General features: G+C 42.8%; 1 protein-coding gene across 3 annotated transcripts in view; it reads left to right on the top strand.

Annotated features, from left to right (window-relative positions):
* The window catches only part of ercc6l2 (excision repair cross-complementation group 6-like 2), a 96,763-nt gene that overhangs the window by 20,009 nt on the left and 53,749 nt on the right, over positions 1-23,005 (top strand). For all 3 annotated transcript variants that reach the window (XM_055632911.1, XM_055632910.1, XM_055632912.1), the window contains exons 6-9: positions 1,800-1,961; positions 4,956-5,163; positions 9,526-9,666; positions 22,174-22,290. In XM_055632911.1, the coding sequence (XP_055488886.1) occupies positions 1,800-1,961; positions 4,956-5,163; positions 9,526-9,666; positions 22,174-22,290 (628 nt within the window). The remainder of the gene's footprint in view (positions 1-1,799; positions 1,962-4,955; positions 5,164-9,525; positions 9,667-22,173; positions 22,291-23,005) is intronic.

Genomic DNA, 23,005 nt, shown 5'->3' with positions numbered 1-23,005 from the left:
TAGACATAATGCTTCACTTGCTGAGTTTTTCCATTGTATATTGCATTTGTATGTCTCCAAACTTTATTTAAATGAAATTAATGTTTTAAAAGGTGCGGATTTACCAAGTAATGTATTATGTGAATTATCTGGACACAATGTGCATTTGAAACTTTTATCCAAATTGAATGGAATTGCGAGATGCGAACTCGTTAAACATTGATCAGCACATGTAATAATCTTGGAATTTCAATAATGTCATTAATGTAGATTACTAATTTTAGTTTCCAAGCCTGGTTGATTTGAATTCAAAGAAGGAGTGATTAAAGGACCTTGCCATTCCAGATTTTTTTCCCTAATATAATGACTATTTCTTTAGTTTTGTTCCTTCGCTGTCTCCCCCACCCCTCCAATTTATTTTCAGTCTCCGGTCTCCTCCTGCTTTTGATTTTTGTTCTCAGCTTATTAATACTGTGCTTTGTGCTTCTGGTTTAGGTTGGTGTCCTTAACTAAATCCCTGCCATTTTGAAGTGGCCACTTGGGCCTGATCGTGACTGATATGTCTTGCCTAGGATCTCCCTAAGATTTTGAACTTGCAAATTAAACTAATTGGAATTCCTCAATGTTCTCTGGGAAGCTATCAGATACTTACGCATGCAGTTAAACTTTTTTACTTTTAAATGTTAGCTTATTTCCAAAGTGCTGGAATAGTTTCTTAACTTTGATGTTATGTACTGAAGAAAGTGGAAGTATTAGTCCCAGTTTAAGCTTTGCAAATTTAAAGATTGGAGTTACACAAAAATGCTGGAGAAACTCAGCGGGTGCAGCAGCATCTATGGAGCGAAGTAAATAAGCAACGTTTCGGGCCGAAACCCTTCTTCAGATTCAAGATTAGAGTTGTTGCTTAGTTTCAACCAAGCTAGATTTTTTTCAAAGTAGCCTGCTGTGATCTGGCAACAATGGAAATTACCTGTAGATCATAAGTGTAGAGTGAGGATCCTGGATAGAGTGCCTGGCTGCATCCTCAGGACCTTTGCAAATCAGCTGACAGAAATACTTCCAGACATCTTTAACCTTTCACTACTCCATTCTGAGGTCCCTACTTCTTTCAAAAATACTACCATCCCACTGCCAAAGAAAAGTAAGATAGCGTGCCTCAATGACAACGTCCAGTGGCTCTGACATTCAGTGCTTTGAGAGACTGGTGATGGTGCACATTAACTTCAGTCTCGTAGCCAGCCTGATCCACTGCAGTTTGCTTACCTTCGCAACAGGTCTACTGCAGACACTATCTCCCTGGCCCGAAACTCATCTCTAAGACACACAGACAACAACTTGGTTTTGGAACAGCTCTGTCCAAGATTTTCTTATTTGCTCTACCTATTGTATTTGAGTTTGACTTGATAGTATCTATGTATAGTATTATCTGATCTGATTGGATAGTATGAAAAGCAAAGCTTTCCACGGTACCTCAGGACATGTGACAATAATAAACATAGGCCTCTCTGAGAAAGCCACACTGCTGTCTACTGGGAGTGATCTAGCTTGTTCAGAATGGAATTATTTTGCTTCATATTTTCCAATAACAATGTATTCTACATTCCGGTGGTATCACTGGAAAAAAAACTAAATATTCTGCAATTATTTTAGTTCTGATTCTGTTAACTAATCCTGTTATTAAAGACAGCTGTAAAACTATTATTGTTAGTTTTCAATTTTTGTTGATGATTTACTATATTTCCAGTGTGTTCCATTGCTGAGTCGTAGACGTCCCTAAGAAATAGAATATTATGTTAAAGGGAGTTCTGCTTCTTCCACAGTATTGCATGGTCTGCGGTGTTTGTGGATGAAGCCCACAAGATCAAGAATCCTAAAGCTCAGATCACACAGGCTTTGAAAGCCCTCAAATGCAAGATTAGAATTGGGCTAACTGGGACCATTTTGCAGAACAACATGGACGAGTTATGGTGTGTCATGGACTGGTAAGCACTCTTATGATGTTTATTTTAAGTCTGCAAATTATTTCAGGTTAAGCTTCTGATATGTTTGATTGTAAAGTAGGAACTAGAACAGGCGTGTTTGGTCAATGACAGAGCAGTTGATCAAACTAGTAACAGCACTTTACAATTGTATTTTCTTTCCAAGTGTTAACAAATCTTACCAGGAGGCTATTGCTGCAAGGATAAATATCTCTCAGATTTAATTCTGGTGGTTGCCAGGTGTATAGAAAGCAGGCACTGCCTACCCTGACTAAAATTATAAAATGGTAATAACTAAATATAAATAGTAAAGGCATGGGAGAATTATGCCTATCTAAGAGATCGATCTCTTAGGTAGGCATAATTCTCCGTGCCTTTCATCCGCAGCGCTTGTAACCCTTGAAGGGCTGTGCAGCCCACGTGCCGTCAGCGCTGCCTGAAGCCGTCAATTTCAAGGGAGCTGAAGGCAGCAGAAATTCTGCCTTTGCAGCACTGCGCATGCGCAGCGCTGGTTTCTTGGCGGGGTTTTCAAATATGGATTGTCAATATTTTAAGTGTATCTTAGGAAACAAAGAGATAATAATGGAGTTCATGTACCCATAATGTGGTAAGTACATTTTGTGTTTATGCTTTTAAATACCGTTTTTCCCAGGGTGGGGGAGAGCACCTTTTGCAGCGTTTGGGGAGTCTGGCCCGGGGTAAAGTTGCGGGGAGGGGATCGGGATAATGCCACTTGCGACGCGCCTTGCACGGAGGCGTGCAATGCCACCACATTGAGGCCTGGGGGAGAAGTAGCTCGGGTGGCTGTGAGCGGCTGCTGGGCCAGACAGTGGAACCAGCCGCCACCTTAGCTCCTTCTGCCGGTCCCCGCTCACCTCTGGCAGGTCTCCGTCTAAAAACCTCTCTCCTGCCGCTCGCTGGCCTCACTCATGTCAGGTTGAGGTTGAGGTTGAGGTTACTCGGCTGTGGGAATTTAAGGATTTGCAAGAAGCCGCTGACATGAGCGATCGGCGGGTGAGTGGTGTTCAGACGGAGAGCACTGCCAGAGGTGAGCTGGCCGGCAGAAGGCCGCTCACAGCTCCCCGAGCTGCTTCTATCCCTGGCTACAATGCGGTGGCACCTGGAGCCCGGAGTGCCGCAGCAGCGGTGAGTGAGTGAGTTACTGGCATTATCCCTGACCCCCTCCTTCTCAACACTCCTGCCCTCCCCGCAACTTTACCCCTGGCACAGACTCTCCACACGCTGTGAAAGAAACTCTCCCCCCAATTGGTCCCTTGAACACGTGTTGTCATTCAAGATGACAACTGATTCAACTTTTCCCTGTACTCCTTTTCCCACCATCTCTCCACCTGCCATCACCCCCCCCCCCCCCCCCCCCCCCCCCCCCCCCCCCATTCAGTAATTCAGAATAAAGGAGACATGGAAGCCTTGGACAAATTGAATTGTTACTCTCTTTATTTTTATTTTTTATTTTTACGGAGAGAACAATCTGGGCGTTAAAGTTAAAGGTTTAGTCCTAGTAACGGTGAGGGACTGGCAATATAATTTCAAATAATGATGGTCATGATTTGAAGGGAACCTTCAAATTGTGATGTTCGCATGCACTGCTGCTGTCATTTGTTGTAGAAATCACTAATTTGGGAGATGATGTTGCAGTAATCTGAGCAAATAACAGCAGTATGTTATCTAGATGGTGCACTTGTAGTCACTATGCTCTGCTGGTGGAGAACATGAATATTAGGGTTGTTGATGGATGCCAAAGAAGCAGACTGGTCCTGGACGGTATTGAGCTTTTGAAAGTGGTTTGGATTGCATTCATTCAGGCAAGTGCAGAGTATTTTGGCCTGTTCCTGATCATTTATGGTGGAAAGGCCTTGATGAATCAGGAGGTGATGCACTTGGTGCAAAGTGCCCACGTTCTCAATTGTTCTTGTAGCCATTGTATTTATATGGCTGTGCCAGTTTAGTTTCTCATCAATCATAACCCCCCCAAGATATTGATGGTTGAAGGCACAGTGATGCTACACCCATTCAATGTTCTCAATAGTTGTAATTTTCCTACCTTAATAAATATTCCAATAATCCTCAGTTAACAAGTGATATTTGAGCAGAGTTCCTTGCTATTTATGGATGAGAGATTTTGTTCAGTCGAAATCTCTGAACATATTTTTGAACTGATGTTGAATATTAAGCCTCCTGATGACCCAGTGATTGATTTAATTACTTGTCAATTGTTGTCATTGCAGAATGCATGCCTCATTTACTTACCAAAAAGGAACTGTGAAACAGATTAAGGTGCGGCAAAGTGAGAACGTCTTATACAAATCCAATTGTTTCACTAACAATCCGTTAAATTATAACAATACAGTTTAGTTATTTTGGATAATAATCTAAATACAATTGAATGTTTAATTATATTAAACAGTTTTGAACCTTGGTTTAAGAGGGAACTGCAGATGCTGGAGAATCGAAGGTTACACAAAAAAGCTGGAGAAACTCAGCGGGTGCAGCAGCATCTATGGAGCGAAGGAAATAGGTCTGAAGAAGGGTTTCGGCCCGAAACGTTGCCTATTTCCTTCGCTCCATAGATGCTGCTGCACCCGCTGAGTTTCTCCAGCTTTTTTGTGTAACCTTTGAACCTTGGTTGTTGCCTTAGTTATAAACAATTTATCATGGATTGCTCAGTCAACCTGTCATAGGTTTGTTTGCTTTAAAATAAAACTTAAGTTCTTGAAAGCAGTTTTTCAGTCAAAACATTTCCCAAAAAGATTCAAAGTATTCCATGGTAAAGCTTATTTTTGCCATTGAAGGATTGAGGCAGAGAGAGAAGTAAGCTCAAACTACTTTTATTTCCTGAAGAAAGATATACTTATGCAAAGATTATCTATAGAGATCTTGAATGATGCATTTTCACAGGTGTGTAAATTATTCCTTGCTCTGTTTATGATTCTCTTTGGCAGAGGTAATGAAATGTCACTCTGAATTCTTTATTTGTAGGGCCGTACCAGGTTGCCTGGGCAACAGAGCTCGTTTTAAGGAAGATTTTGGCAATCCGATTGAATTTGGTCAGAGACATGGGGCAACTAAAAGAGAACTAGCTGTTGGAAGGAAATCAGTGAGACGGTTGGCAACACGCATGTCCTCTTGGTTTCTAAGGCGCACCAAATCCCTCATCAGTGATCAACTCCCAAGAAAAGAAGACCTGGTAAATTATGCTCAACCTGGCAATGTAACAGTGTTTCTGAATGAATGCAGTTTGCCAACCTTTGCATAAAAATCTTCCGAACAATGCTTATTAACTCCTCATTGAGATCAGCCATGACATTATTGAATGGTGGAGCATATTCATGGAACCAAATGGGTTCTCCTGCTCCTGTTTTCAGTGTGAAGAAAGGTCTCGACCCGAAACGTCACCCATTGCTTCTCTTCAGAGATGCTGCCTGTCCTGCTGAGTTACTCCAGCATTTTGTGTCTGTCTCCTGTTTCCTATGTTCTGTATAACACAATAATTACAGTAATGCACTACAGTTTGTGCATGTAAGGTAAATTCATACTTACAGTCCCAAAGCATCTATGGCTTTGTTTTGCAACATGCAGAAGTGACAACTGATTTATGTTGCTTTGCTCTAAAATATAATTATGATGAATGTGCTATCTGTGGAGCAGGTGAAGAGATGAATCACTAAGAAACCTGCAATACGAATTTACCAGAGATTGTGCAGCACTTCTTTAATGGCAGCTGGTTAAACAGAGGGCTGGTATGCTGCCAGGCAACAATGCTGCAGTAAGAGGTAGGGAGGAGTGAGAACAAGATAGAGTGGGTCACAAGGGAATTTCTAGAGAAATCCAGAGACAAGAAATTGGTGGTGGGTTGGGGAGCGTATATTTCAGGGGTCAATATGATATCAGCTGGAGGTATGCTGACATTTGCTTGATGGCCTGTTGCTCGTTGCCCATGTTTACTGTAGGAAAACATTTGAATCCAGCTGTGGCTACGTTACTACCAAACCTGAAAGGTATTAAATCCAGCATAGGGCTTAAGTTTGAGGCATGCGCCTTATAAACACATTAGCAGACCCAGATGTGTAGAGTAAGTTATTCAATCAACCATCAGTCGCTTTCTGTTTGAAATCTAGAAGTTGTTGGTAATATATTTTTAAATGTCTTTCCCTTGAACATGTATATCCTCATCCTGTTGATACACAATAACTTCTTCTTACGTAGGGCGTGCATAGCCTAAATTTAAGTTAACTTGTTCTATTTGGTCTATTTGTTTATGCAAGTCAGGTTCATTGCATTAGTCGAAACAGGGTGGACCACGTGAAGGTTGCAATCTCCCACCGCAGCCAATAACTGACAATCCCATTACCTGGCAATCCCATACTTTCTCAATGTTGTATGAGATAAAGGTTGATATCAAGACAAACGTGATATTTTTATTCGAGCTGAAATTTTGATATTCATATTTTTTACTCAAATTTCTTGAACATAAGTGCACAATAAATGAAATTAAGTATTCACAAGATCTCGGCTCACTGAGTAGAATTGGGTTAAATTGTTTGAATTGCAAGGTAGATATTTTTGAACATGTATAACTGTAAGGTTTTGGAATGCTCAGCTAGATGTGTGAGCTGGATACAAATGTCATAGAGTCCTAATCTACACCTGGACACAAGCTGTTGCTCCCTGTAATTCTTAGTGTCCACGTTGCTTCTCAGTACATATAGTGCCCTCCATAATGTTTGAGATAAAGATATTTATTTGCTTCTGTACTCCACAATTTGAGATTTTGTAATAGAAAAAAAAATCACATGTGGTTAAAGTGCACATTGTCAGAAAGGCCATTGTTATACATTTTTGTTTCACCACGTAGAAATTACAGTTGTGTTTATACATAGACCCCCCATTTCAAGGAACCATAACGTTTGGGACACAGCAATGTTGTGTAAATGAAAGTAGTCATGTTTAGTATTTTGTTGCATATCCTTTGCATGCAATAACTGCTTGAAGTTTGTGATTCATGGATATCACCAGTTGTTGGGTGTCTTCTCTGGTGATGCTCTGCCAGGCCTGTATTGCAGCCATCTAGAGCTCATGCTTGTTTTGGGGGCTAGTCCCCTTCAGTTTTTTCTTCAGCATATAAAAGGCATGCTCAATTGGGTTCAGATCTGGTGATTGACTTGGCCACTCAAGAATTGACCATTTTTTAGCTTTGAAAAACTCCTTTGTTGCTTTATCAGTGTGTTTGGGATCATTGGCTTACTGTAGAATGAACCTCCGGCCAATGAATTTTGAGGCATTTGTTTGAACTTGAGCAGATAGGATGTGTCTATACACTTTAGAATTCATTATGCTACTATCATCAGCAGTTGTATCATCAATGAAGATAAGTGAGCCAGTACCTTTAGCAGCAATACATGCCTAGGCCATAACTCCCCCACCACCGTGCTTCACAGATGAGGTGGTATGCTTGGGATCTTGGGCAGTTCCTTCTCTCCTCCATACTTTGCTTTTGTCATCACTGATATAAATTAATCTTCGTCTCATCTGTCCACAAGACCCTTTCCCGGAACTGTGGTTGCTCTTTTAAGTACTTCTTAGCAAACTGTAACCTGGCCATACCTTTGCGGCTAACCAGTGGTTTGCATCTTGCAGTGTTGCCTCTGTATTTCTGTTCAGGAAGTCTTCTGCAGACCGTGGTTATTGACAAATCCACACGTGGCTCCTGAAAGAGTGTTTCTGATCTGTCGGACAGGTGTTTGGGGATTTTTCTTTATTATAGAGAGAATTAATTTGTCATCAGCTATGGAGGTCTTCCTTGGACTGCCAGTCCCTTTGCAATTAGTAAACTCATAAGTGCTCTCTTTCTTCTTAATGATGTTCCAAACAGTTGATTTTGGTAAGCCTATGGTTTGGCTGATGTCTCTAACAGTTTTATTCGTTTCTCAGTCTCATAATGGCTTCTTTGAATTTCATTGGCACAACTTTGGTCCTCATGTTGATAAACAGCAATGGAAGTTTCCAAAGGTGATGGAAAGGCTGGAGGAAAGACTAGGTACTGAGAGCTCTCTTATACCTGCATTAAGGAGGCAATTAAACATACCTGAGCAATTACAAACACACGTGAAGCCATGTGTCCCAAACATTATGGTGCCCTGAAATGGGGGGGACTATGTATAAACACAGTTGTAGTTTCTACATGATGAAACTAAAATGTATAAAAATCACCTTTATTAAAATCTGACAATGTGCACTTTAACTACATGTGATTTTTATTTTTTTATTACAAATCTCAAATTGTGGAGTACAGAGGCAAATAAATAAATGATGGGTCTTTGTCCCAAACATTATGGAGGGCACTGTAAGTTCAAACACGAGGACATGACTTCAGAATTAAGGGACAGAAGTTTAGGGGTAACATGAGAGGAAACTTCTTTACTCAGAGAGTGGTAGCGGTGTGTAGTTTTTCCTTTTTTCGGCCAGTGGAAGTGGTGGAGGCAGGTTCGTTGGTATCATTTAAAAATAAATTGGATAGGAATATGGATGAGAAGGGAATGGAGGGTTATGGTATGAGTGCAGGCAGGTGGGACTAAGCTAAATAAAGTTGTTCGGCACGGACTTGTAGGGCCGAGATGGCCTGTTTCCGTGCTGTAATTGTTATATGTTTATATGGTTATATGGTTAAGTAACTTGGAAAGAGCAAAGATTTCAGAAAACTCGTAACTTTATTTGGACCTAGAGTTTTACCTCATTTTTAAAAACGGATTTTGGGAGGCCGTTACACTATTCAGCTGTAATTTTTAGGTGTGAATTGTCAAACAACAAGAAACTATGTTGAAATAGGGTAATTCTGAAGATCATTGTCAGGTTAGACATGATATTTTCTCTGCAGTGATTGACGCTGACTATTTCTGAAATTATTATTAGGAATTCTGAACATTCATTAGGTTTTCCTATTTTTTACTGAAACTAAGTGATTAAGTGAACACTGTCAATTAATAGCTAATTAAAGTTAAGTTATCACAGTTTCAAAAATCCTTTTGTCAAAATCTGTCGCAAAACCATTCCCTGACGGAACCATGAGTATAGTAATACTTCCCTTTTAACGTTGTTCAGCATCTTTCTTCATGTTAATTTATTCATCATATAAAATTAAAGCTGGACAGAAAACTTTAGATGGTACTGTCCTCCACCAACATCTTGTTTCCACTGGCTTGATGCACATCTACCTGAAAGTGTCCTCACATAGAAGCCACTAAGAAACGTAGTAATAATTGATATAAAAACAGAAAATGCTGAAGCACACAGGCAGTATCTGTGAAAGAAAACAGGGTTATTGTTTCAGGTCAATTTCATTTCAGATTCCAGCATCTACATTTATTTGATTTTCAAATAAAGTGAATGATCTCGGGTTTCTACATAGGTATGGTACAATTATGATTGTAATTTAATAAGTTACCGACATCCAGGATTAGATGCCTGAACAAGTCACGTGACCTAACTGGTTATTAGTGGATGAGTTATGAAGTCAAGAATTTCCTAATTTTAAGCATATTTTTCTTCTCAGGTGGTTTACTGCTCTCTAACAGAATTCCAGAAGTCTGTGTATAAGGCGGTGTTGGAGACAGAAGATATAAAGTTGGTGATGCGTGGCTGGAGTCCATGTGATTGCAGCAGTGGCCGAAAAAGGAAAAACTGCTGTTATAAGGTCAGCCCCAAGAATTGGACATCAATGGTCTTATTGGTGAATAGGTTAATGGTGGCATTGTGGCAAAGCTGATAGACCTGCTGCTTCACTGAGCTAGCGACCTAGGATCAATCCTAATCTCAGGTGCCGTCCATGGTGTTTGCACGGATTCCTGTGACTGTTTCCACTGGATGCTCCAGGTTCCTCCACATCCCAAAGAAATGCAGGTTTATAGGTTAATTGGTCTCTGTAAATTGCCCCAAATGTGTTGGGTGGGGATGCAAATGTGAGATAACATAGAACTAGTGTGAACGGGTGATCGATGGTTGAGGTGGACTCAGTGAGCTGAAGGGCCTGTTTCCATTGCTGTATCTTTCAATGTTTCACTCAATCAAAGTTAAACAGACAGGTGCTAAATTTAATGAAATTAAATCACATTGGCATTGATAATATAATGCATACTTGTGTGTTTTTTTAATTAAAATTTCTAAACAGTTTCTGTTTTGGACCAGTCTCCATGTCCACATTACATTCAAATGGGAATGAGAATGAACTGTAGAATGAACTGCTGTCCAATGAATTTTGAGACATTTGTTTGAACTTGAGCAGATGGGATGTGTCTATACACTTCAGAATTCATTATGCTACTACAAATCAGCAGATGTATCATTAATGAAGATAAGTGATGGAAAGGCTAGAGGAAAGACTAGGTAGAAACATAGAAAATAGGTGCAGGAGTAGGCCATTTGGCCCTTCGAGCCTGCACCGCCATTCAATATGATCATGGCTGATCATCCTACTTAGTATCCTGCACCTGCCTTCTCTCCATACCCCCTGATCCCTTTAGCCACAAGGGCCACATCTAACTCCCTCTTTAATATAGCCAATGAACTACCTTCTGCGGCAGAGAATTCCAGAGATTCACCACTCTGTGAAAAATGTTTTCCTCATCTCGGTCCTAAAAGATTTCCCCCTTATCCTTAAACTGTGACCCCTTGTTCTTGACTTCCCCAACATCGGGAACAATCTTCCTGAATCTAGCCTGTCCAACCCCTTAAGAATTTTGTAAGTTTCTATAAGATTCCCCCCTCAATCTTCTAAATTCTAGTGAGTACAAACCGAGTCTATCCAGTCTTTCTTCATATGAAAGTCCTGACATCCTAGGAATCAGTCTGGCGAACCTTCTCTGTACTCCCTCTATGGCAAGAATCTTTCCTCAGATTAGGAGACCAAAACTGTACGCTATACTCCAGGTGTGGCCTCACCAAGACCCTGTATGGTATCTCAGCTGCACGGAGGCGGAGAGGGGAGCTCTTCAGCGCGTCGTCCACAGAGCGCAGAGGATCATTGGGACAGAGCTACCAGCCTTGGAGGGCATCTACCACACACGGTGCCTCAGGAAGGCCGTCAGCATCCATAAAGACTCATCACACCCCTGTAACGGTCTGTTCGAACTACTTCCCTCCGGCAGACGTTACAAGGCCTTCTACGCCCGAACCTCCAGACTCAGAAACAGCTTTATTCCAAGAGCTATAGCGGCTCTGAACCAGCCCTGCTGAGTGCCCCCCACCCCCCTGGACTGTCTCCATCGGATGGTCACGACACACATTTATTTATTTTACTTTTCTTTTTCATCGGTTGGAGCTGCATACTAAATCTCGTTGCACTGACGTGCAATGACAATAAACAATATTATTAATTAATTAATTATTATTATTATTACAACTGTAGTAGAACCTCCATGCTCCTATACTACAATACCTTTGCTATGAATGCTAACATACCATTCGCCTTCTTCACTGCCTGCTGCACTTGCATGCCTACTTTTAATGACAGGTGTACCATGACACCCAGGTCTCGTTGCATCTCCCCTTTTCCTAATCGGCCACCATTCAGATAATAGTCTACTTTCCTGTTTTTGCCACCAAAGTGGATAACCTCACATTTATCCACATTATACTGCATCTGCCATGCATTTGCCCACTCACCCAGCCTATCCAAGTTACTAGGTGCTGAGAGCTCTCTTATACCTGCACTAAGGAGGCAATTAAACACACTGAGTGTTTCTGATCTGTCGGAAAGGTGTTTGAGGATTTTTCTTTATGAAAGAGAGATGCTGGAATCAATTATAAAAGATGAAATAGCGGCACATTTAGATAGCAGTAACAGGATCGGTCCGAGTCAGCATTGATTTACGAAGGGGATATCATGCTTGGCTAATCTTCTGGAATTTTTTGAGGATGTAACTAGGAAAATGGACAAGGGAGAGCCAGTGGATGTAATGTACCTGGACTTTCAGAAAGCATTTCATAAGGTCCCACATAGGAGATTAGTGGGCAAAATTAGAGCGCATGGTCTTGCGGGTAGGGTATTGACATGGATAGAACATTGGTTGGCAGATAGGAAACAAAGAGTAGGGATTAAAGGGTGCATTTCAGAATGGCAGGCAGTGACTAGTGGGGTACCGCAAGGCTCGGTGCTGGGACCTCAGCTATTTACAATATACATCAATGATTTAGATGAAGGGATTCAAAGTAACATTAGCAAATTTGCAGATGACACAAAGCTGGGTGGCAGTGTGAACTGTGAGGAGGATGCTATGATAATGCAGGGTGACTTGGACAGGTTGGGTGAGTGGGCAGATGCTAGGCAAATGCAGTTTAATGTAGATAAATGTGAGGTTATCCACTTTGGTGGCATAAACAGTGTTAGGTATGTAATAGAAATGGTGTTACCTGCCTCCAAGTTATAGGGGGAGGTATGTGATTGAGTGTTAGGTATGTGATATAATGAGCATATATAATTAGTATATGTGATGTCTTGTGCAAATACGCATGTGCGGGGGAAACTCAAGGTGGCGTCGTGGAATAAAGAAGCTTGTTAGTTCACTCCCGTGTCCGAGCCTTATTTAAGTCTGTTCCAAGCACCCAAATACACAACAATTGGCGTCGAGGATAAAAGAACAAAGAAGATAAGAACAAGGACAGCCAAGAAAAACGAAAACAAGTTAAAAATAGAGGTTGTATTTGGAAACAAAGTGTACGCAGCACCAAGCAAAAAGATTTTCCGCCAAATGGTTTTGAATAGACCCGAAAAAGAAAAAAATGTCAGAACGGGAAGCAAGAGCGCTAAGGAAAACAAGCGGGGCAGTAAGGGTGACCGATGGCAGCTGGAAGCTAGGAGCGACAGTGTCAACTTACCTGGAACGTTTTCCAGGCCAAAGCAGCAGCCAGGCCCAAGCAGCAGCCACTGATGTCGGGTGAGGGCCTAGTACCGTGTAGGCCACAGACAGGTCCGGAAAAGCCACCGAGAAAAGCCGAGTCTTCAGCCTGGCCGGGAATAGTCAGCCCGGTGGGGGGAGAAAGCAAAGAAAACCCGGTCGGGAGCAGAGTCAGCCCGACTGCGAGCAGAAAAGCGGACAGGCCCCCGAGAGAAGCCGAGAAAGCTCGGTCGCAAGACACGGCCGAGAGTGGGGAAAGCCCGGACGTGAGAGGAAGTCTGGCCCTGAGCGAAGAGTGGGTCCGCGCAAGAGAAGCATGACACAGCACTCAAGCACTTCAGCCCGGTCGGGAGCAGGGTCAACCCGGTGGGTGGAGTAAGCTGAGAAAGCCCGGTCGCGGGAGATGGCCGAGAGTGGAGAAAGCCCGGTTGCGGGAGAATGCCGGCCGAGAGAGAAGAGGGTCTACGCGAGAGAAGCGGGACATAGTGCGTAGCCAGCCCCCGACGGCAGGGCACAGTCCCGATGCTTGGAGCAACGAGACCAACAGCAGAAACTAGCCTTACTCACCTTCCGCAGGGTATCCACGGAAGCCAGCGACAAGCTGTGCAGTGGGTCCAGTAGCAGCTGTGGGAAAATGTCGGAACGGTAAACGACGCCAAGGAAAACAAGCGGGGCAGTAAGGGTCACCGAGCGCAGCTGGAAGCTAGGAGGGCTGTGGAGCCAGTGGGCAGGCAAGTCAGCAGAGCGGCGGTAGTCGACTTGGCAGCGAGCCAGCGGAGGCAACAGCAACGGCTGAGCCAGCAGCAGCATCGGAGGTCCGGAGTGGCCAGCGGTGTTTAAAAGTAATGGTGAGGCCCGAGGAGAGCCAGCAAAAGCAGCAGCAAAGGTACCAGCGGGGACAGCTCGAGAGGTCGAGGATGCACCAGAGTCCACAGGCCGACAAGCTGGAGCGGTGGAATCCTTCACAATAAAAGTTGGACCGGTGAAATCCTTCACAATAAAAACACTGTTGAAGGAAATGCATGTTCTTTCTGTGAAGCAAACATTTGTAAACAATGATTTTTCTAAAAACTAGTTCTATTGTAACAATGCTGATGAAATGCTACCTGTATGAAATAGACTCCTGAGTGAGAGAATAGAATATAGTGCACCTGAATAGCAACAGGTAGCATGGCTATTCAAATGGTAGGAAAGTTGCCCCAGTTAGATTCTGGGTGCAATTTTGAGAAATGGACTGAAGTCTTGGAGGCTTCGTTCATTTCCAATGATATCACTGCAGAGGAGAAGAAGAGAGCATGGTTCATATTAGGCTAAGGAAGAAAGGATTATCACACCTTACGTACGTTACTGCGGCCAGCAAAGCTCACGGATAAAACGTACAAGGAGTGTCAGGAGGCATTAATGGCTCATTTCTCGCCAAAACCACCAAGGGCATCCAGAGGCAAGGAGCCTGAACTAAAGAGGGCAGGGAGTCCCTCAAGGAAAAAAAGTCAAATCCTGAGGGCAACACTATTCTAGCTGCGGTTACACAGAAAAGCTGGAGAAACTCAGCGGGTGGGCATCACTATTCTAGCTGCATTCAGGGGTATGAAGGTACGGAGAGAGAGATCCGGAACAAACAGAAGGCAGCAACGGTAATACAAGCAGCATATAGAATGCACAGAGTATACCGTCAATACAAGGCGAGGAGATTGGCAGCTATAATAGTACAAACCCATTATAACCATATATAACCATATAACAATTACATGGAAACAGGCCATCTCGACCCTTCTAGTCCGTGCCGAACACGTATTCTCCCCTAGTCCCATACACCTGCGTTCAGACCATAACCCTCCATTCTTTTCCCGTCCATATAACTATCCAATTTATTTTTAAATGATAAAAATGAACCTGCCTCCACCACTTCCACTGGAAGCTCATTCCACACAGCCACCACTCTCTGAGTAAAGAAGTTCCCCCTCATGTTACCCCTAAACTTCTGTCCCTTATTCTCAAGTCATGTCCCCTTGTTTGAATCTTCCCTACTCTCAGTGGGAAAAGCTTATCCACGTCAACTCTGTCTATCCCTCTCATCATTTTAAAGACCTCTATCAAGTCCCCCCTTAACCTTCTGCGCTCCAAAGAATAAATCCCTAACTTGTTCAACCTTTCTCTGTAACTTAGTTGCTAAAACCCAGGCAACATTCTAGTAAATCTCCTCTGTACCCTCTCTATTTTGTTGACATCCTTCCTATAATTAGGCAACCAAAATTGCACACCATACTCCAAAATTGGCCTCACCAATGCCTTGTACAATTTTAACATTACATCCCAACTTCTATACTCAATGCTCTGATTTATAAAGGCCAGCACACCAAAAGCTTTCTTTACCACCCTATCTACATGAGATTCCACTTTCAGGGAACTGTGCACAGTTATTCCCAGATCCCGCTGTTCACCTGCATTCTTCAATTCCCTACCATTTACCATGTACGTCCTATTTTGATTTGTCCTGCCAAGATGTAGCACATCACACTTATCAGCATTAAACTCCATTATAGAGCACACCTTCAAATGGAAAGTGATCGTAAAACTTACATGAAGGTACGCAGCAGTGTTGTGCTGCTCCAGGTTGCCTATTGAGGAATGCTTGTTCGAAAGCAATTGCGGTTGCATGCACAAATCTGCCAAGGTCATACAGACTTATTATCAGATGCATAAACAGCATCAGTATTTCAAGAAACTACGCTGGTCGGTACAGCAACGATACAGAGCTTGCCAGATAAGAGATGTCCAAGTGAGACATTATAATAGTTTGAGAAAAGCAGTGGTTGTATTCAGGCCTTCTACCGCGGGATTACAGCCAGAGAATTGGTTGAGAAAATCAATGCAGCACGCTGTATTAAGTCATTCATAATGATGTGCATTACAAGAAAATATTTCTTAATGCAAAAGGCGGATGTGGTCACTGCAAGCTGCATACCGTGGTTACCGATTAAGGGTATGCTACAGAGCTATGCGACAAGCAGTCATTTGGATCCTGAGATGGTACAAAGCATGCAAAATAGGGCATTCCCAGTTTGTGCAATGTCAGTCAATGAGGGAAGCAAACATTACCATTCAGGCTGCCTACAAGAGTATGGTGGTTAGGCAGTGGGTTAAGCAAAAGAGAGCTACTGTAAAAGTTCAGTCAGTACTCCCTATGAGTTGGTATAGGAAAGACTTAAGAAGACAAATAGAGGCATAACAGAAAAGGCTGAAACGATACAAAAGGCTTAAACAATATAGGAAAGACTTCCTCAAACTGATAAAAACAGATATATGGATGAGAAGGGAATGGAGGGTTATGGTATGAGTGCAGGCAGGTGGGACTAAGGGAAAAAAAGTTGTTCGGCACGGACTTGTAGGGCCGAGATGGCCTGTTTCCATGCTGTAATTGTTATATGGTTATATGAATTATACAGTAGTTATAGTGCAATCTCACTACCTTGCTAATGAAGCAAGAAAACTAGACAGAGCACAGCAAATCAAAGCCAGTGTTGTACTGCAAAGACAAAGAGGAAAACAGGGAGAATACATGAACCAGAAATGATAACACATAAAGCAAGGGATGATGTATTTGGTTTAAGTAATAATACCATTGTGCAACAGTGTATTAATCAATGATATGTAGGTAAAGAGCAGGCGAAATTGAATTAAAAGGGGAGGAGTGCGGTGTATGTAATAGAAATGGTGTTACCTGCCTCCAATTTAAAGGGGGAAGAGTGTTAGGTTTGTAATAGAAATGGTGTTACCTGCCTCCAAGTTAAAGGGGGGGGGAGTGTTAGGTATGTAAAAGAAATGGTGTTACCTACCTCCAAGTTAAAGGGGGAGGAGTATTAGGTATGTGATATAATTAGCATATATAATTAGTATATATGATGTCTTCTGCAAGTACACGTGTGGGGGAAACTCAAGGTGGCGTCCTGGAATAAAGAAGCTTGTTAGTTTACTCCCGTGTCTGAGCCTTATTTAAGTCTGTTCCAAACACCCAAATACACAACAAACATGAAGGCAGATTATTATCTGAATGGTGTCAACTTGGTAAAAGGGAGAAGTACAAAGCGATCTTGTTTAAGGATGCTGGTAAATCGAAGGTAGACAAAAATGCTGGAGAAACTCAATGGGTGAGGAAGCATCTATGGAGCGAAGGAAATAGTCGATGTTTTGGGCCGAGACCCTTTTTCAGACCTTGGGGGACCTTGTTCATCACTCACTGAAAGTAAGCATGCAGGTACAGCAGGCAGTGAAGAAGGCGAATGGCATGTTGGCCTTCATAACAAGAGGAGTTGAGTATAGGAGCAAAGAGGTCCTTCTGCAGTTGTGCAGGGCCCTAGTGAGACCACACCTGGAGTATTGTATGCAGTTTTGGTCTCCAAGTTTGAGGAAGGACATTCTTGCTATTGAGGAAGTAGGTTCACGAGGTAATTCCCGGGATGGTGGGACTGTCATATGTGGATAGAATGGAGCGGCTGGGCTTGTATACTCTGGAATTTAGAAGGATGAGAGGGGATCGTATTGAAACATATAAGATTATTAAGGGATTGGACACGCTAGAGGCAGGAAACATGTTCCCGATGTTGGAGGAGTCCAGAACCAAGGGCCACAGTTTAAGAATAAGGGGTAGGCCATTTAGAACAGAGATTTTTCTATTACAAATCTCAAATTGTGGAGTACAGAGGCAAATAAATAAATGATGGGTCTTTGTCCCAAATATTATGGAGGGCACTGTAGCTCCAGAAAATAGGCCTGTGGACATGCTATGGGTTAAGCAAAGATTTCAAAACAAGAACTGAGCCAGCCTCAAATGCAATCACTTGAAGTTTTAACAGAGGCAGAATGAAGGATGACTGGCAAGTTCACTGTGGGAATCTGGTTGCCTTAATTTTCCACCTTCACTCTCTGCAAAATGAATCTTATTCCCCCACTTCCAGCAGCCCTCCCCAAAATCATGATTAGAATTACTGTGATTGGGACTACACCAGAGGATCAGACTGATTACTCATCAAAACAGAGATTGATGGTACTTTTGGGGCTGTAGGCTTTAAATTAGTAAAGTAGGGAGTTTGCTGAGCTGTGTTTCAGTTCAGGTCTTGCTGGCAATAGGTGGGATGCTTCAGTTAACTTTTACAGAACTTTGAAGAAACAAAGTTTCCCAAACTTCCAATAGTAGCCCCAATTACCCGCATCCACCCAAAGGAACACATCTCTCAGTTGAGACCTAGGCATGAGAATCCCCAAATTATTTGTGCAAGCTAAAAGGTAATTAAAATAAAAACATTTTATACCCTTAGTGTAAATGCTAAATGACGCTGGAATCATTCATTCCAGCTAAACCTTCAGTAACAGGGGGATATATTCTGATGAACATTTAAGCTACATTGTTAAGTTTTGAATCACCTTGTAACTTACACATAGTAAATTCTGGGTGTCCCTTCTTAGTAATTCTTCAGTGTTCTCCCTATGCTGGATTTTTTTAAGTAAACACTGCTGTTTCTATAATATATACTTTTGGCTGGGTTTTCTACTCATCAAGTCAAGGGCTTCTGAATGGAACTCTTTTTTTTCCTTTTGGCAGTCAGTGTGAGAATTAAATTTGGGTCGGGACTTGCACAAATTAGTTTGAGTAAAGCTCCCCTCTGTTCCACTATGCATTAACCCTTTGGTGAAGTGTTACAACATTTCCATTTCCTTCCATTAGTGTGATCTCTTCACTGCAGTTTGGTGCAGGAATGTGAGCAGTTTGAAGTTGTGGCCCCATAGTTGAAATTCTTCAACTTTACCTTACGCGGGAGCATTATAGCTGGCAAAGCAGTTTCGTTATAATCATTCAGAATTCCACCGTGCCTCATCTTGACTTAAATTAAATTTAATTCTGAATTAAAAACTCACTGAGGAATTGGACATAAAATCCAGGTTGCCACTATTGCTGCACTGAAGGAATAGAGCACGGTTGAAATTGAGGAGAGCCTCTGGAGGAACTCAGCATGGTGTTGCCTGACCAACTGAATTCCTCCAGCTGCTCTTTGTGTTTGCTACAGAATCCATAATCTGCAGTCTCTTGTGCCTCCAAGGTTAAAATTGACTGAGATGATGATTTTCTCACTGTTTTGGCCATTCAAATATACAGCTATTTAGGGAGACCATTTGGAAAAATTAGGTCCTTATGTCGTAATCAATGTTCTTTCCTTGTCCAAGTAACATAGAAAATAGTGCAGGAGGAGGCCATTTGGCCCTTCTAGCCAGCACCTCCATTCATTGTGATCATGGGTGATCATCCACAATCAGTAACCCGTGCCTGCCTTCGCCCCATATCCCTTGATTTCGCTAGCCCCTAGAGCTAACTCTCTTTTAAATTCATCCAGTGAATTGGCCTCTACTGCCTTCTGTTGCAGCGAATTCCACAAATTCACAACTCTCTGGGTGAAAAGGGTTTAACACATCTCAGTTTTAAATGGCTTCTCCTTTATTCTTAGACTGTGGCCCCTAGTTCTGGACTCCCCCAACATTGGGATCATTTTTCCTGCATCTTGCCTGTCCAGTCCTTTTATAATTTTATATGTTTCTATAAGAAACCCTCTCATCCTTCAAAATTCCAGTGAATACAAGCCCAGTCTTTCAAATCTTTCCTCATATGACAGTCCCGCCATCCCGGGGATTAACCTCGTGAACCTACGCTGCACTGCCTCAATAGCAAGGATGTCCTTCGTCAAATTAGGAGACCGAAACTGCACACAATATTTCAGATGTGGTCTCACCAGGGCCCTGTACAACTGCCGTAGAACTTGTTTACTCCTATACTCAAATCCTCTCGTTATGAAGCCCAACATGCCATTAACTTTCTTCAATGCCTGCTGCACCTGCATGTTTACTTTCTGTGACTGATGTACAAGGACACCCAGGTCTGCTGCACTTCCCTTTTACCGAATCCGACACCATTGAGATAATAATCTGCCTCCTTGTTCTTGCCGCCAAAGTGGATAACCTCACATTTATCTACATTATACTGCATCTGCCCATTCTACCTGTCCAAGTCACCCTGCAACCTCCTAGCATCCTCTTCGCAGTTCACACTGCCACCCAACTTTGGGTCATCTGCAAATTTGCTAGTGTTACTTTTAATTCCATCTAAATCAGTGGTTCCCAACGCGGGGCGTACGCCCCACAGGGGGGCAATTTGATTTTTAAAGGGGGCAATTGAGCACGACTGAGGAGGTCTGGGTCCAAATTTTCGATTTTTATTTTTTTGGATTTTCCATCAGGTAAACATATGTAGTTTATGTTTCAGATGTTATTTTGAGTAAATAATTTTTGGGGGTAAAAAAGGTCTTTATTTTGTAGTTATTACATAATCACCGCGCCATCGCTCTTCATGCACGTCGCACGAAGCGCGCGAGGCCATGTTCTTTTGAAGCTTGTTTAAACCAAGGTATTGCCGTTTTTAGCTTCTTCAGCTGAAACGGAGTTCACTTTTTAAATGATAAGAATTATATATCACCACAGGGGGGGGGGGGGGGGGCATCAGGATTTTAGGTTATTAGGTCAGGATTAGGTGGGGCATGGCCAAAAAAAGGTTGGGAACCACTGATCTAAATCATTAATATATATTTATATTAATGTTTATGCCGCTAGGGTGCAGACTGCCCAAACGGAATATAAGGTGCTGCTCCTCCAATTTTCGGTGGTGCTCACTTTGGCCATGGAGGAGGCCCAGGACAGAGAGGTCGGATTCGGAATGGGAGGGGGAGTTGAAGTGCTGAGCCACCGGGAGATCAGGTTGGTTAATGCGGAGGTGCTCGGCAAAATGATCGCCAAGCCTACGCTTGGTCTCACCGATGTAGATCAGCTGGCAACTGGAGCAGCGGATGCAGTAGATGAGGTTGGAGGAGATGCAGGTGAACCTCTGTCACACGTGGAACGACTGCTTGGGTCCTTGAATGGAGTCGAGGGGGAGGTAAAGCGACAAGTGTAGCATCTCTTGCGGTTGCAAGAGAAAGTGCCTGGGGAGTGGGTGGTGCGGGAGGAAAGAGAAGAATTGACCAGGGAGTTACGGAGGGAGCGGTCTTTACAGAAAGCAGACGGGGGGAGATGGGAAGATGTGGCGAGTGGTGGGGTCACGTTGGAGGTGGCAAAAATGACGGAGGACTATTTGTTGTATGTGACGGCTGGTGGGGTGAAAGGTGAGGACTAGGGGGACTCTGCCCTTGTTACGAGTGGGGGGATGGGGAGAGAGAGGACTGTTACAGGGTATGGAAGACACCCTGGTGAGAGCCTCATCTGTAATAGGGGAGGGGAACCCCCGTTCCCTGAAGAATGAGGACATTTCCGATGCCCTGGTGTGAAACACCTCATCCTGGGAGCAGATGCGGCATAGACGGAGGAATTGGGAGTAGAGGATGGAGTCCTTACAGGAAGCAGGGTGGGAAGAAGAGTAGTCAGGATAGCCATGGGAGTCAGTGGATTTATAGTGGATGTCGGTCAGAAGTCTTATCACCTGCGATGGAGATAGTGAGGTCAAAAAATGGCAGGGAAGTGTTGGAATTGGTCCAGGTGTATTTGAGTGCCGGATGGAAGTTAGTGGTGAAGCTGATGAAGGCAGTCAGTTGTGTGTGGGTGCAGGAGGTAGCACCAATGCAGTTGTCGATGTAGCATGGATATTGACATGGATTGATTGGCAGACAGGAAACAAAGAGTAGGAATTAACAGGTCCCTGTCAGAATGGCAGGCAGTGACGAGTGGAGTGCCGCAAAGCTCGGTGCAGGGGCCGCAACTATTTACAATATATATTCATCATTAAGATGATGTAATTAAAAGTACCACTAGCAAATTTGCAGATGACATAAAGCTGGGTGGCAGTGTGAAGTGCGAAGAGGATGCTATGAGGTTGCAGGGTGACTTGGACTTTCATTATGGAACAGTACCTTGCTCATTGGCATCCTATCATATGAAATATTTAATCTTTATTTAGTCTTTCTTTATCACAGTGACACCTCTCAGTCTCTGGTGATGTTGCACTAGATTAACTGAAGCTGTAAAGAAATCCAAGCATAAAGACAATTGTTGAACATCACTGATCTATCAGATTCATAAATGCAATGAAAATGGCACATCTGTAAAAGTTTGCCACACCTGGCAAAACATTCCTTTTCTTAACTAAAAGAGACAAGTTCTCAATTAGTGTCTAATGATATATTTTTTTGTTTCTGAGTTCGTTCTGTTAATCTGATATTGGAATCATATGATCTATTTGAAATTTCTAATACAGAATTTTTTGTTGTTTGTTTCAGCGCAATCGAGAAGGTTCTACAGTACGTCAAATCTACTTTAGTTATCTGACAGTCCTCCGTAAGATATCAAATCATGTTGCACTCCTGCAGCCTAATGAGAACACTAGCAAGATGCAGGTATTTGCTTGATTTTGCTATTCAGTAATGGAATCAGCAGCTGAAAAATTCATTGCATTTTTAATGATATCGTGAAGGGTCTGTGTATGGAACACTATTAACTGTCCAAGGTGCAAGTCATGGTTGGTGTCTGTGATTCCAAGAGATAGACAATATTAATCATTCATTCCACACTTTGCGTAAGGCTGGCAAATGTATGCGTGATATGTAGAAGCCTAATTGGGTTCCGGGCATTGAAAGATGCCTAAGGAGTAGAAGATCTAGGGAGTAGTTGGGATTAAAACTGAGGGGAATTTTTAAAACAATTAAACACTAGACTAGACCCCGCACTAGGTGGCTCCTATTGCCCCTGTCCCACTTAGGAAACCTGAACGGAAACCTCTGGAGACTTTGCGCCCAAGGTTTCCGTGCGGTTCCCGGAGGTTGCAGGTGGTTGCCGGAGGTTGCAGGTAGTGGAAGTAGGTAGGGAGATTGACAAAAACCTCCGGGAATCGTACGGAAACCTTGGGTGGGGCACAAAGTCTACAGAGTTTTCCTTCAGGTTTCCTAAGTGGGACAGGGGCATAACAATATTACTGCAAATCAAGTAAAATGGTAATATTTTGGCTGTTCTGGGTGTGGAACAATGTGACCTATTTTCCCAGGCTGTGCTCTGCAACCTTAGGAAATGACATAATCTTGTTCCTGACTGACCAGGAAACAGTGTCATCAGTAT

This window comes from Leucoraja erinacea, chromosome 3 (assembly GCF_028641065.1).
Source record: "Leucoraja erinacea ecotype New England chromosome 3, Leri_hhj_1, whole genome shotgun sequence".
In the NCBI taxonomy this organism is placed as follows: Eukaryota; Metazoa; Chordata; class Chondrichthyes; order Rajiformes; family Rajidae; genus Leucoraja; species Leucoraja erinaceus.
This window is presented reverse-complemented; position numbering and strand designations above follow the sequence as displayed.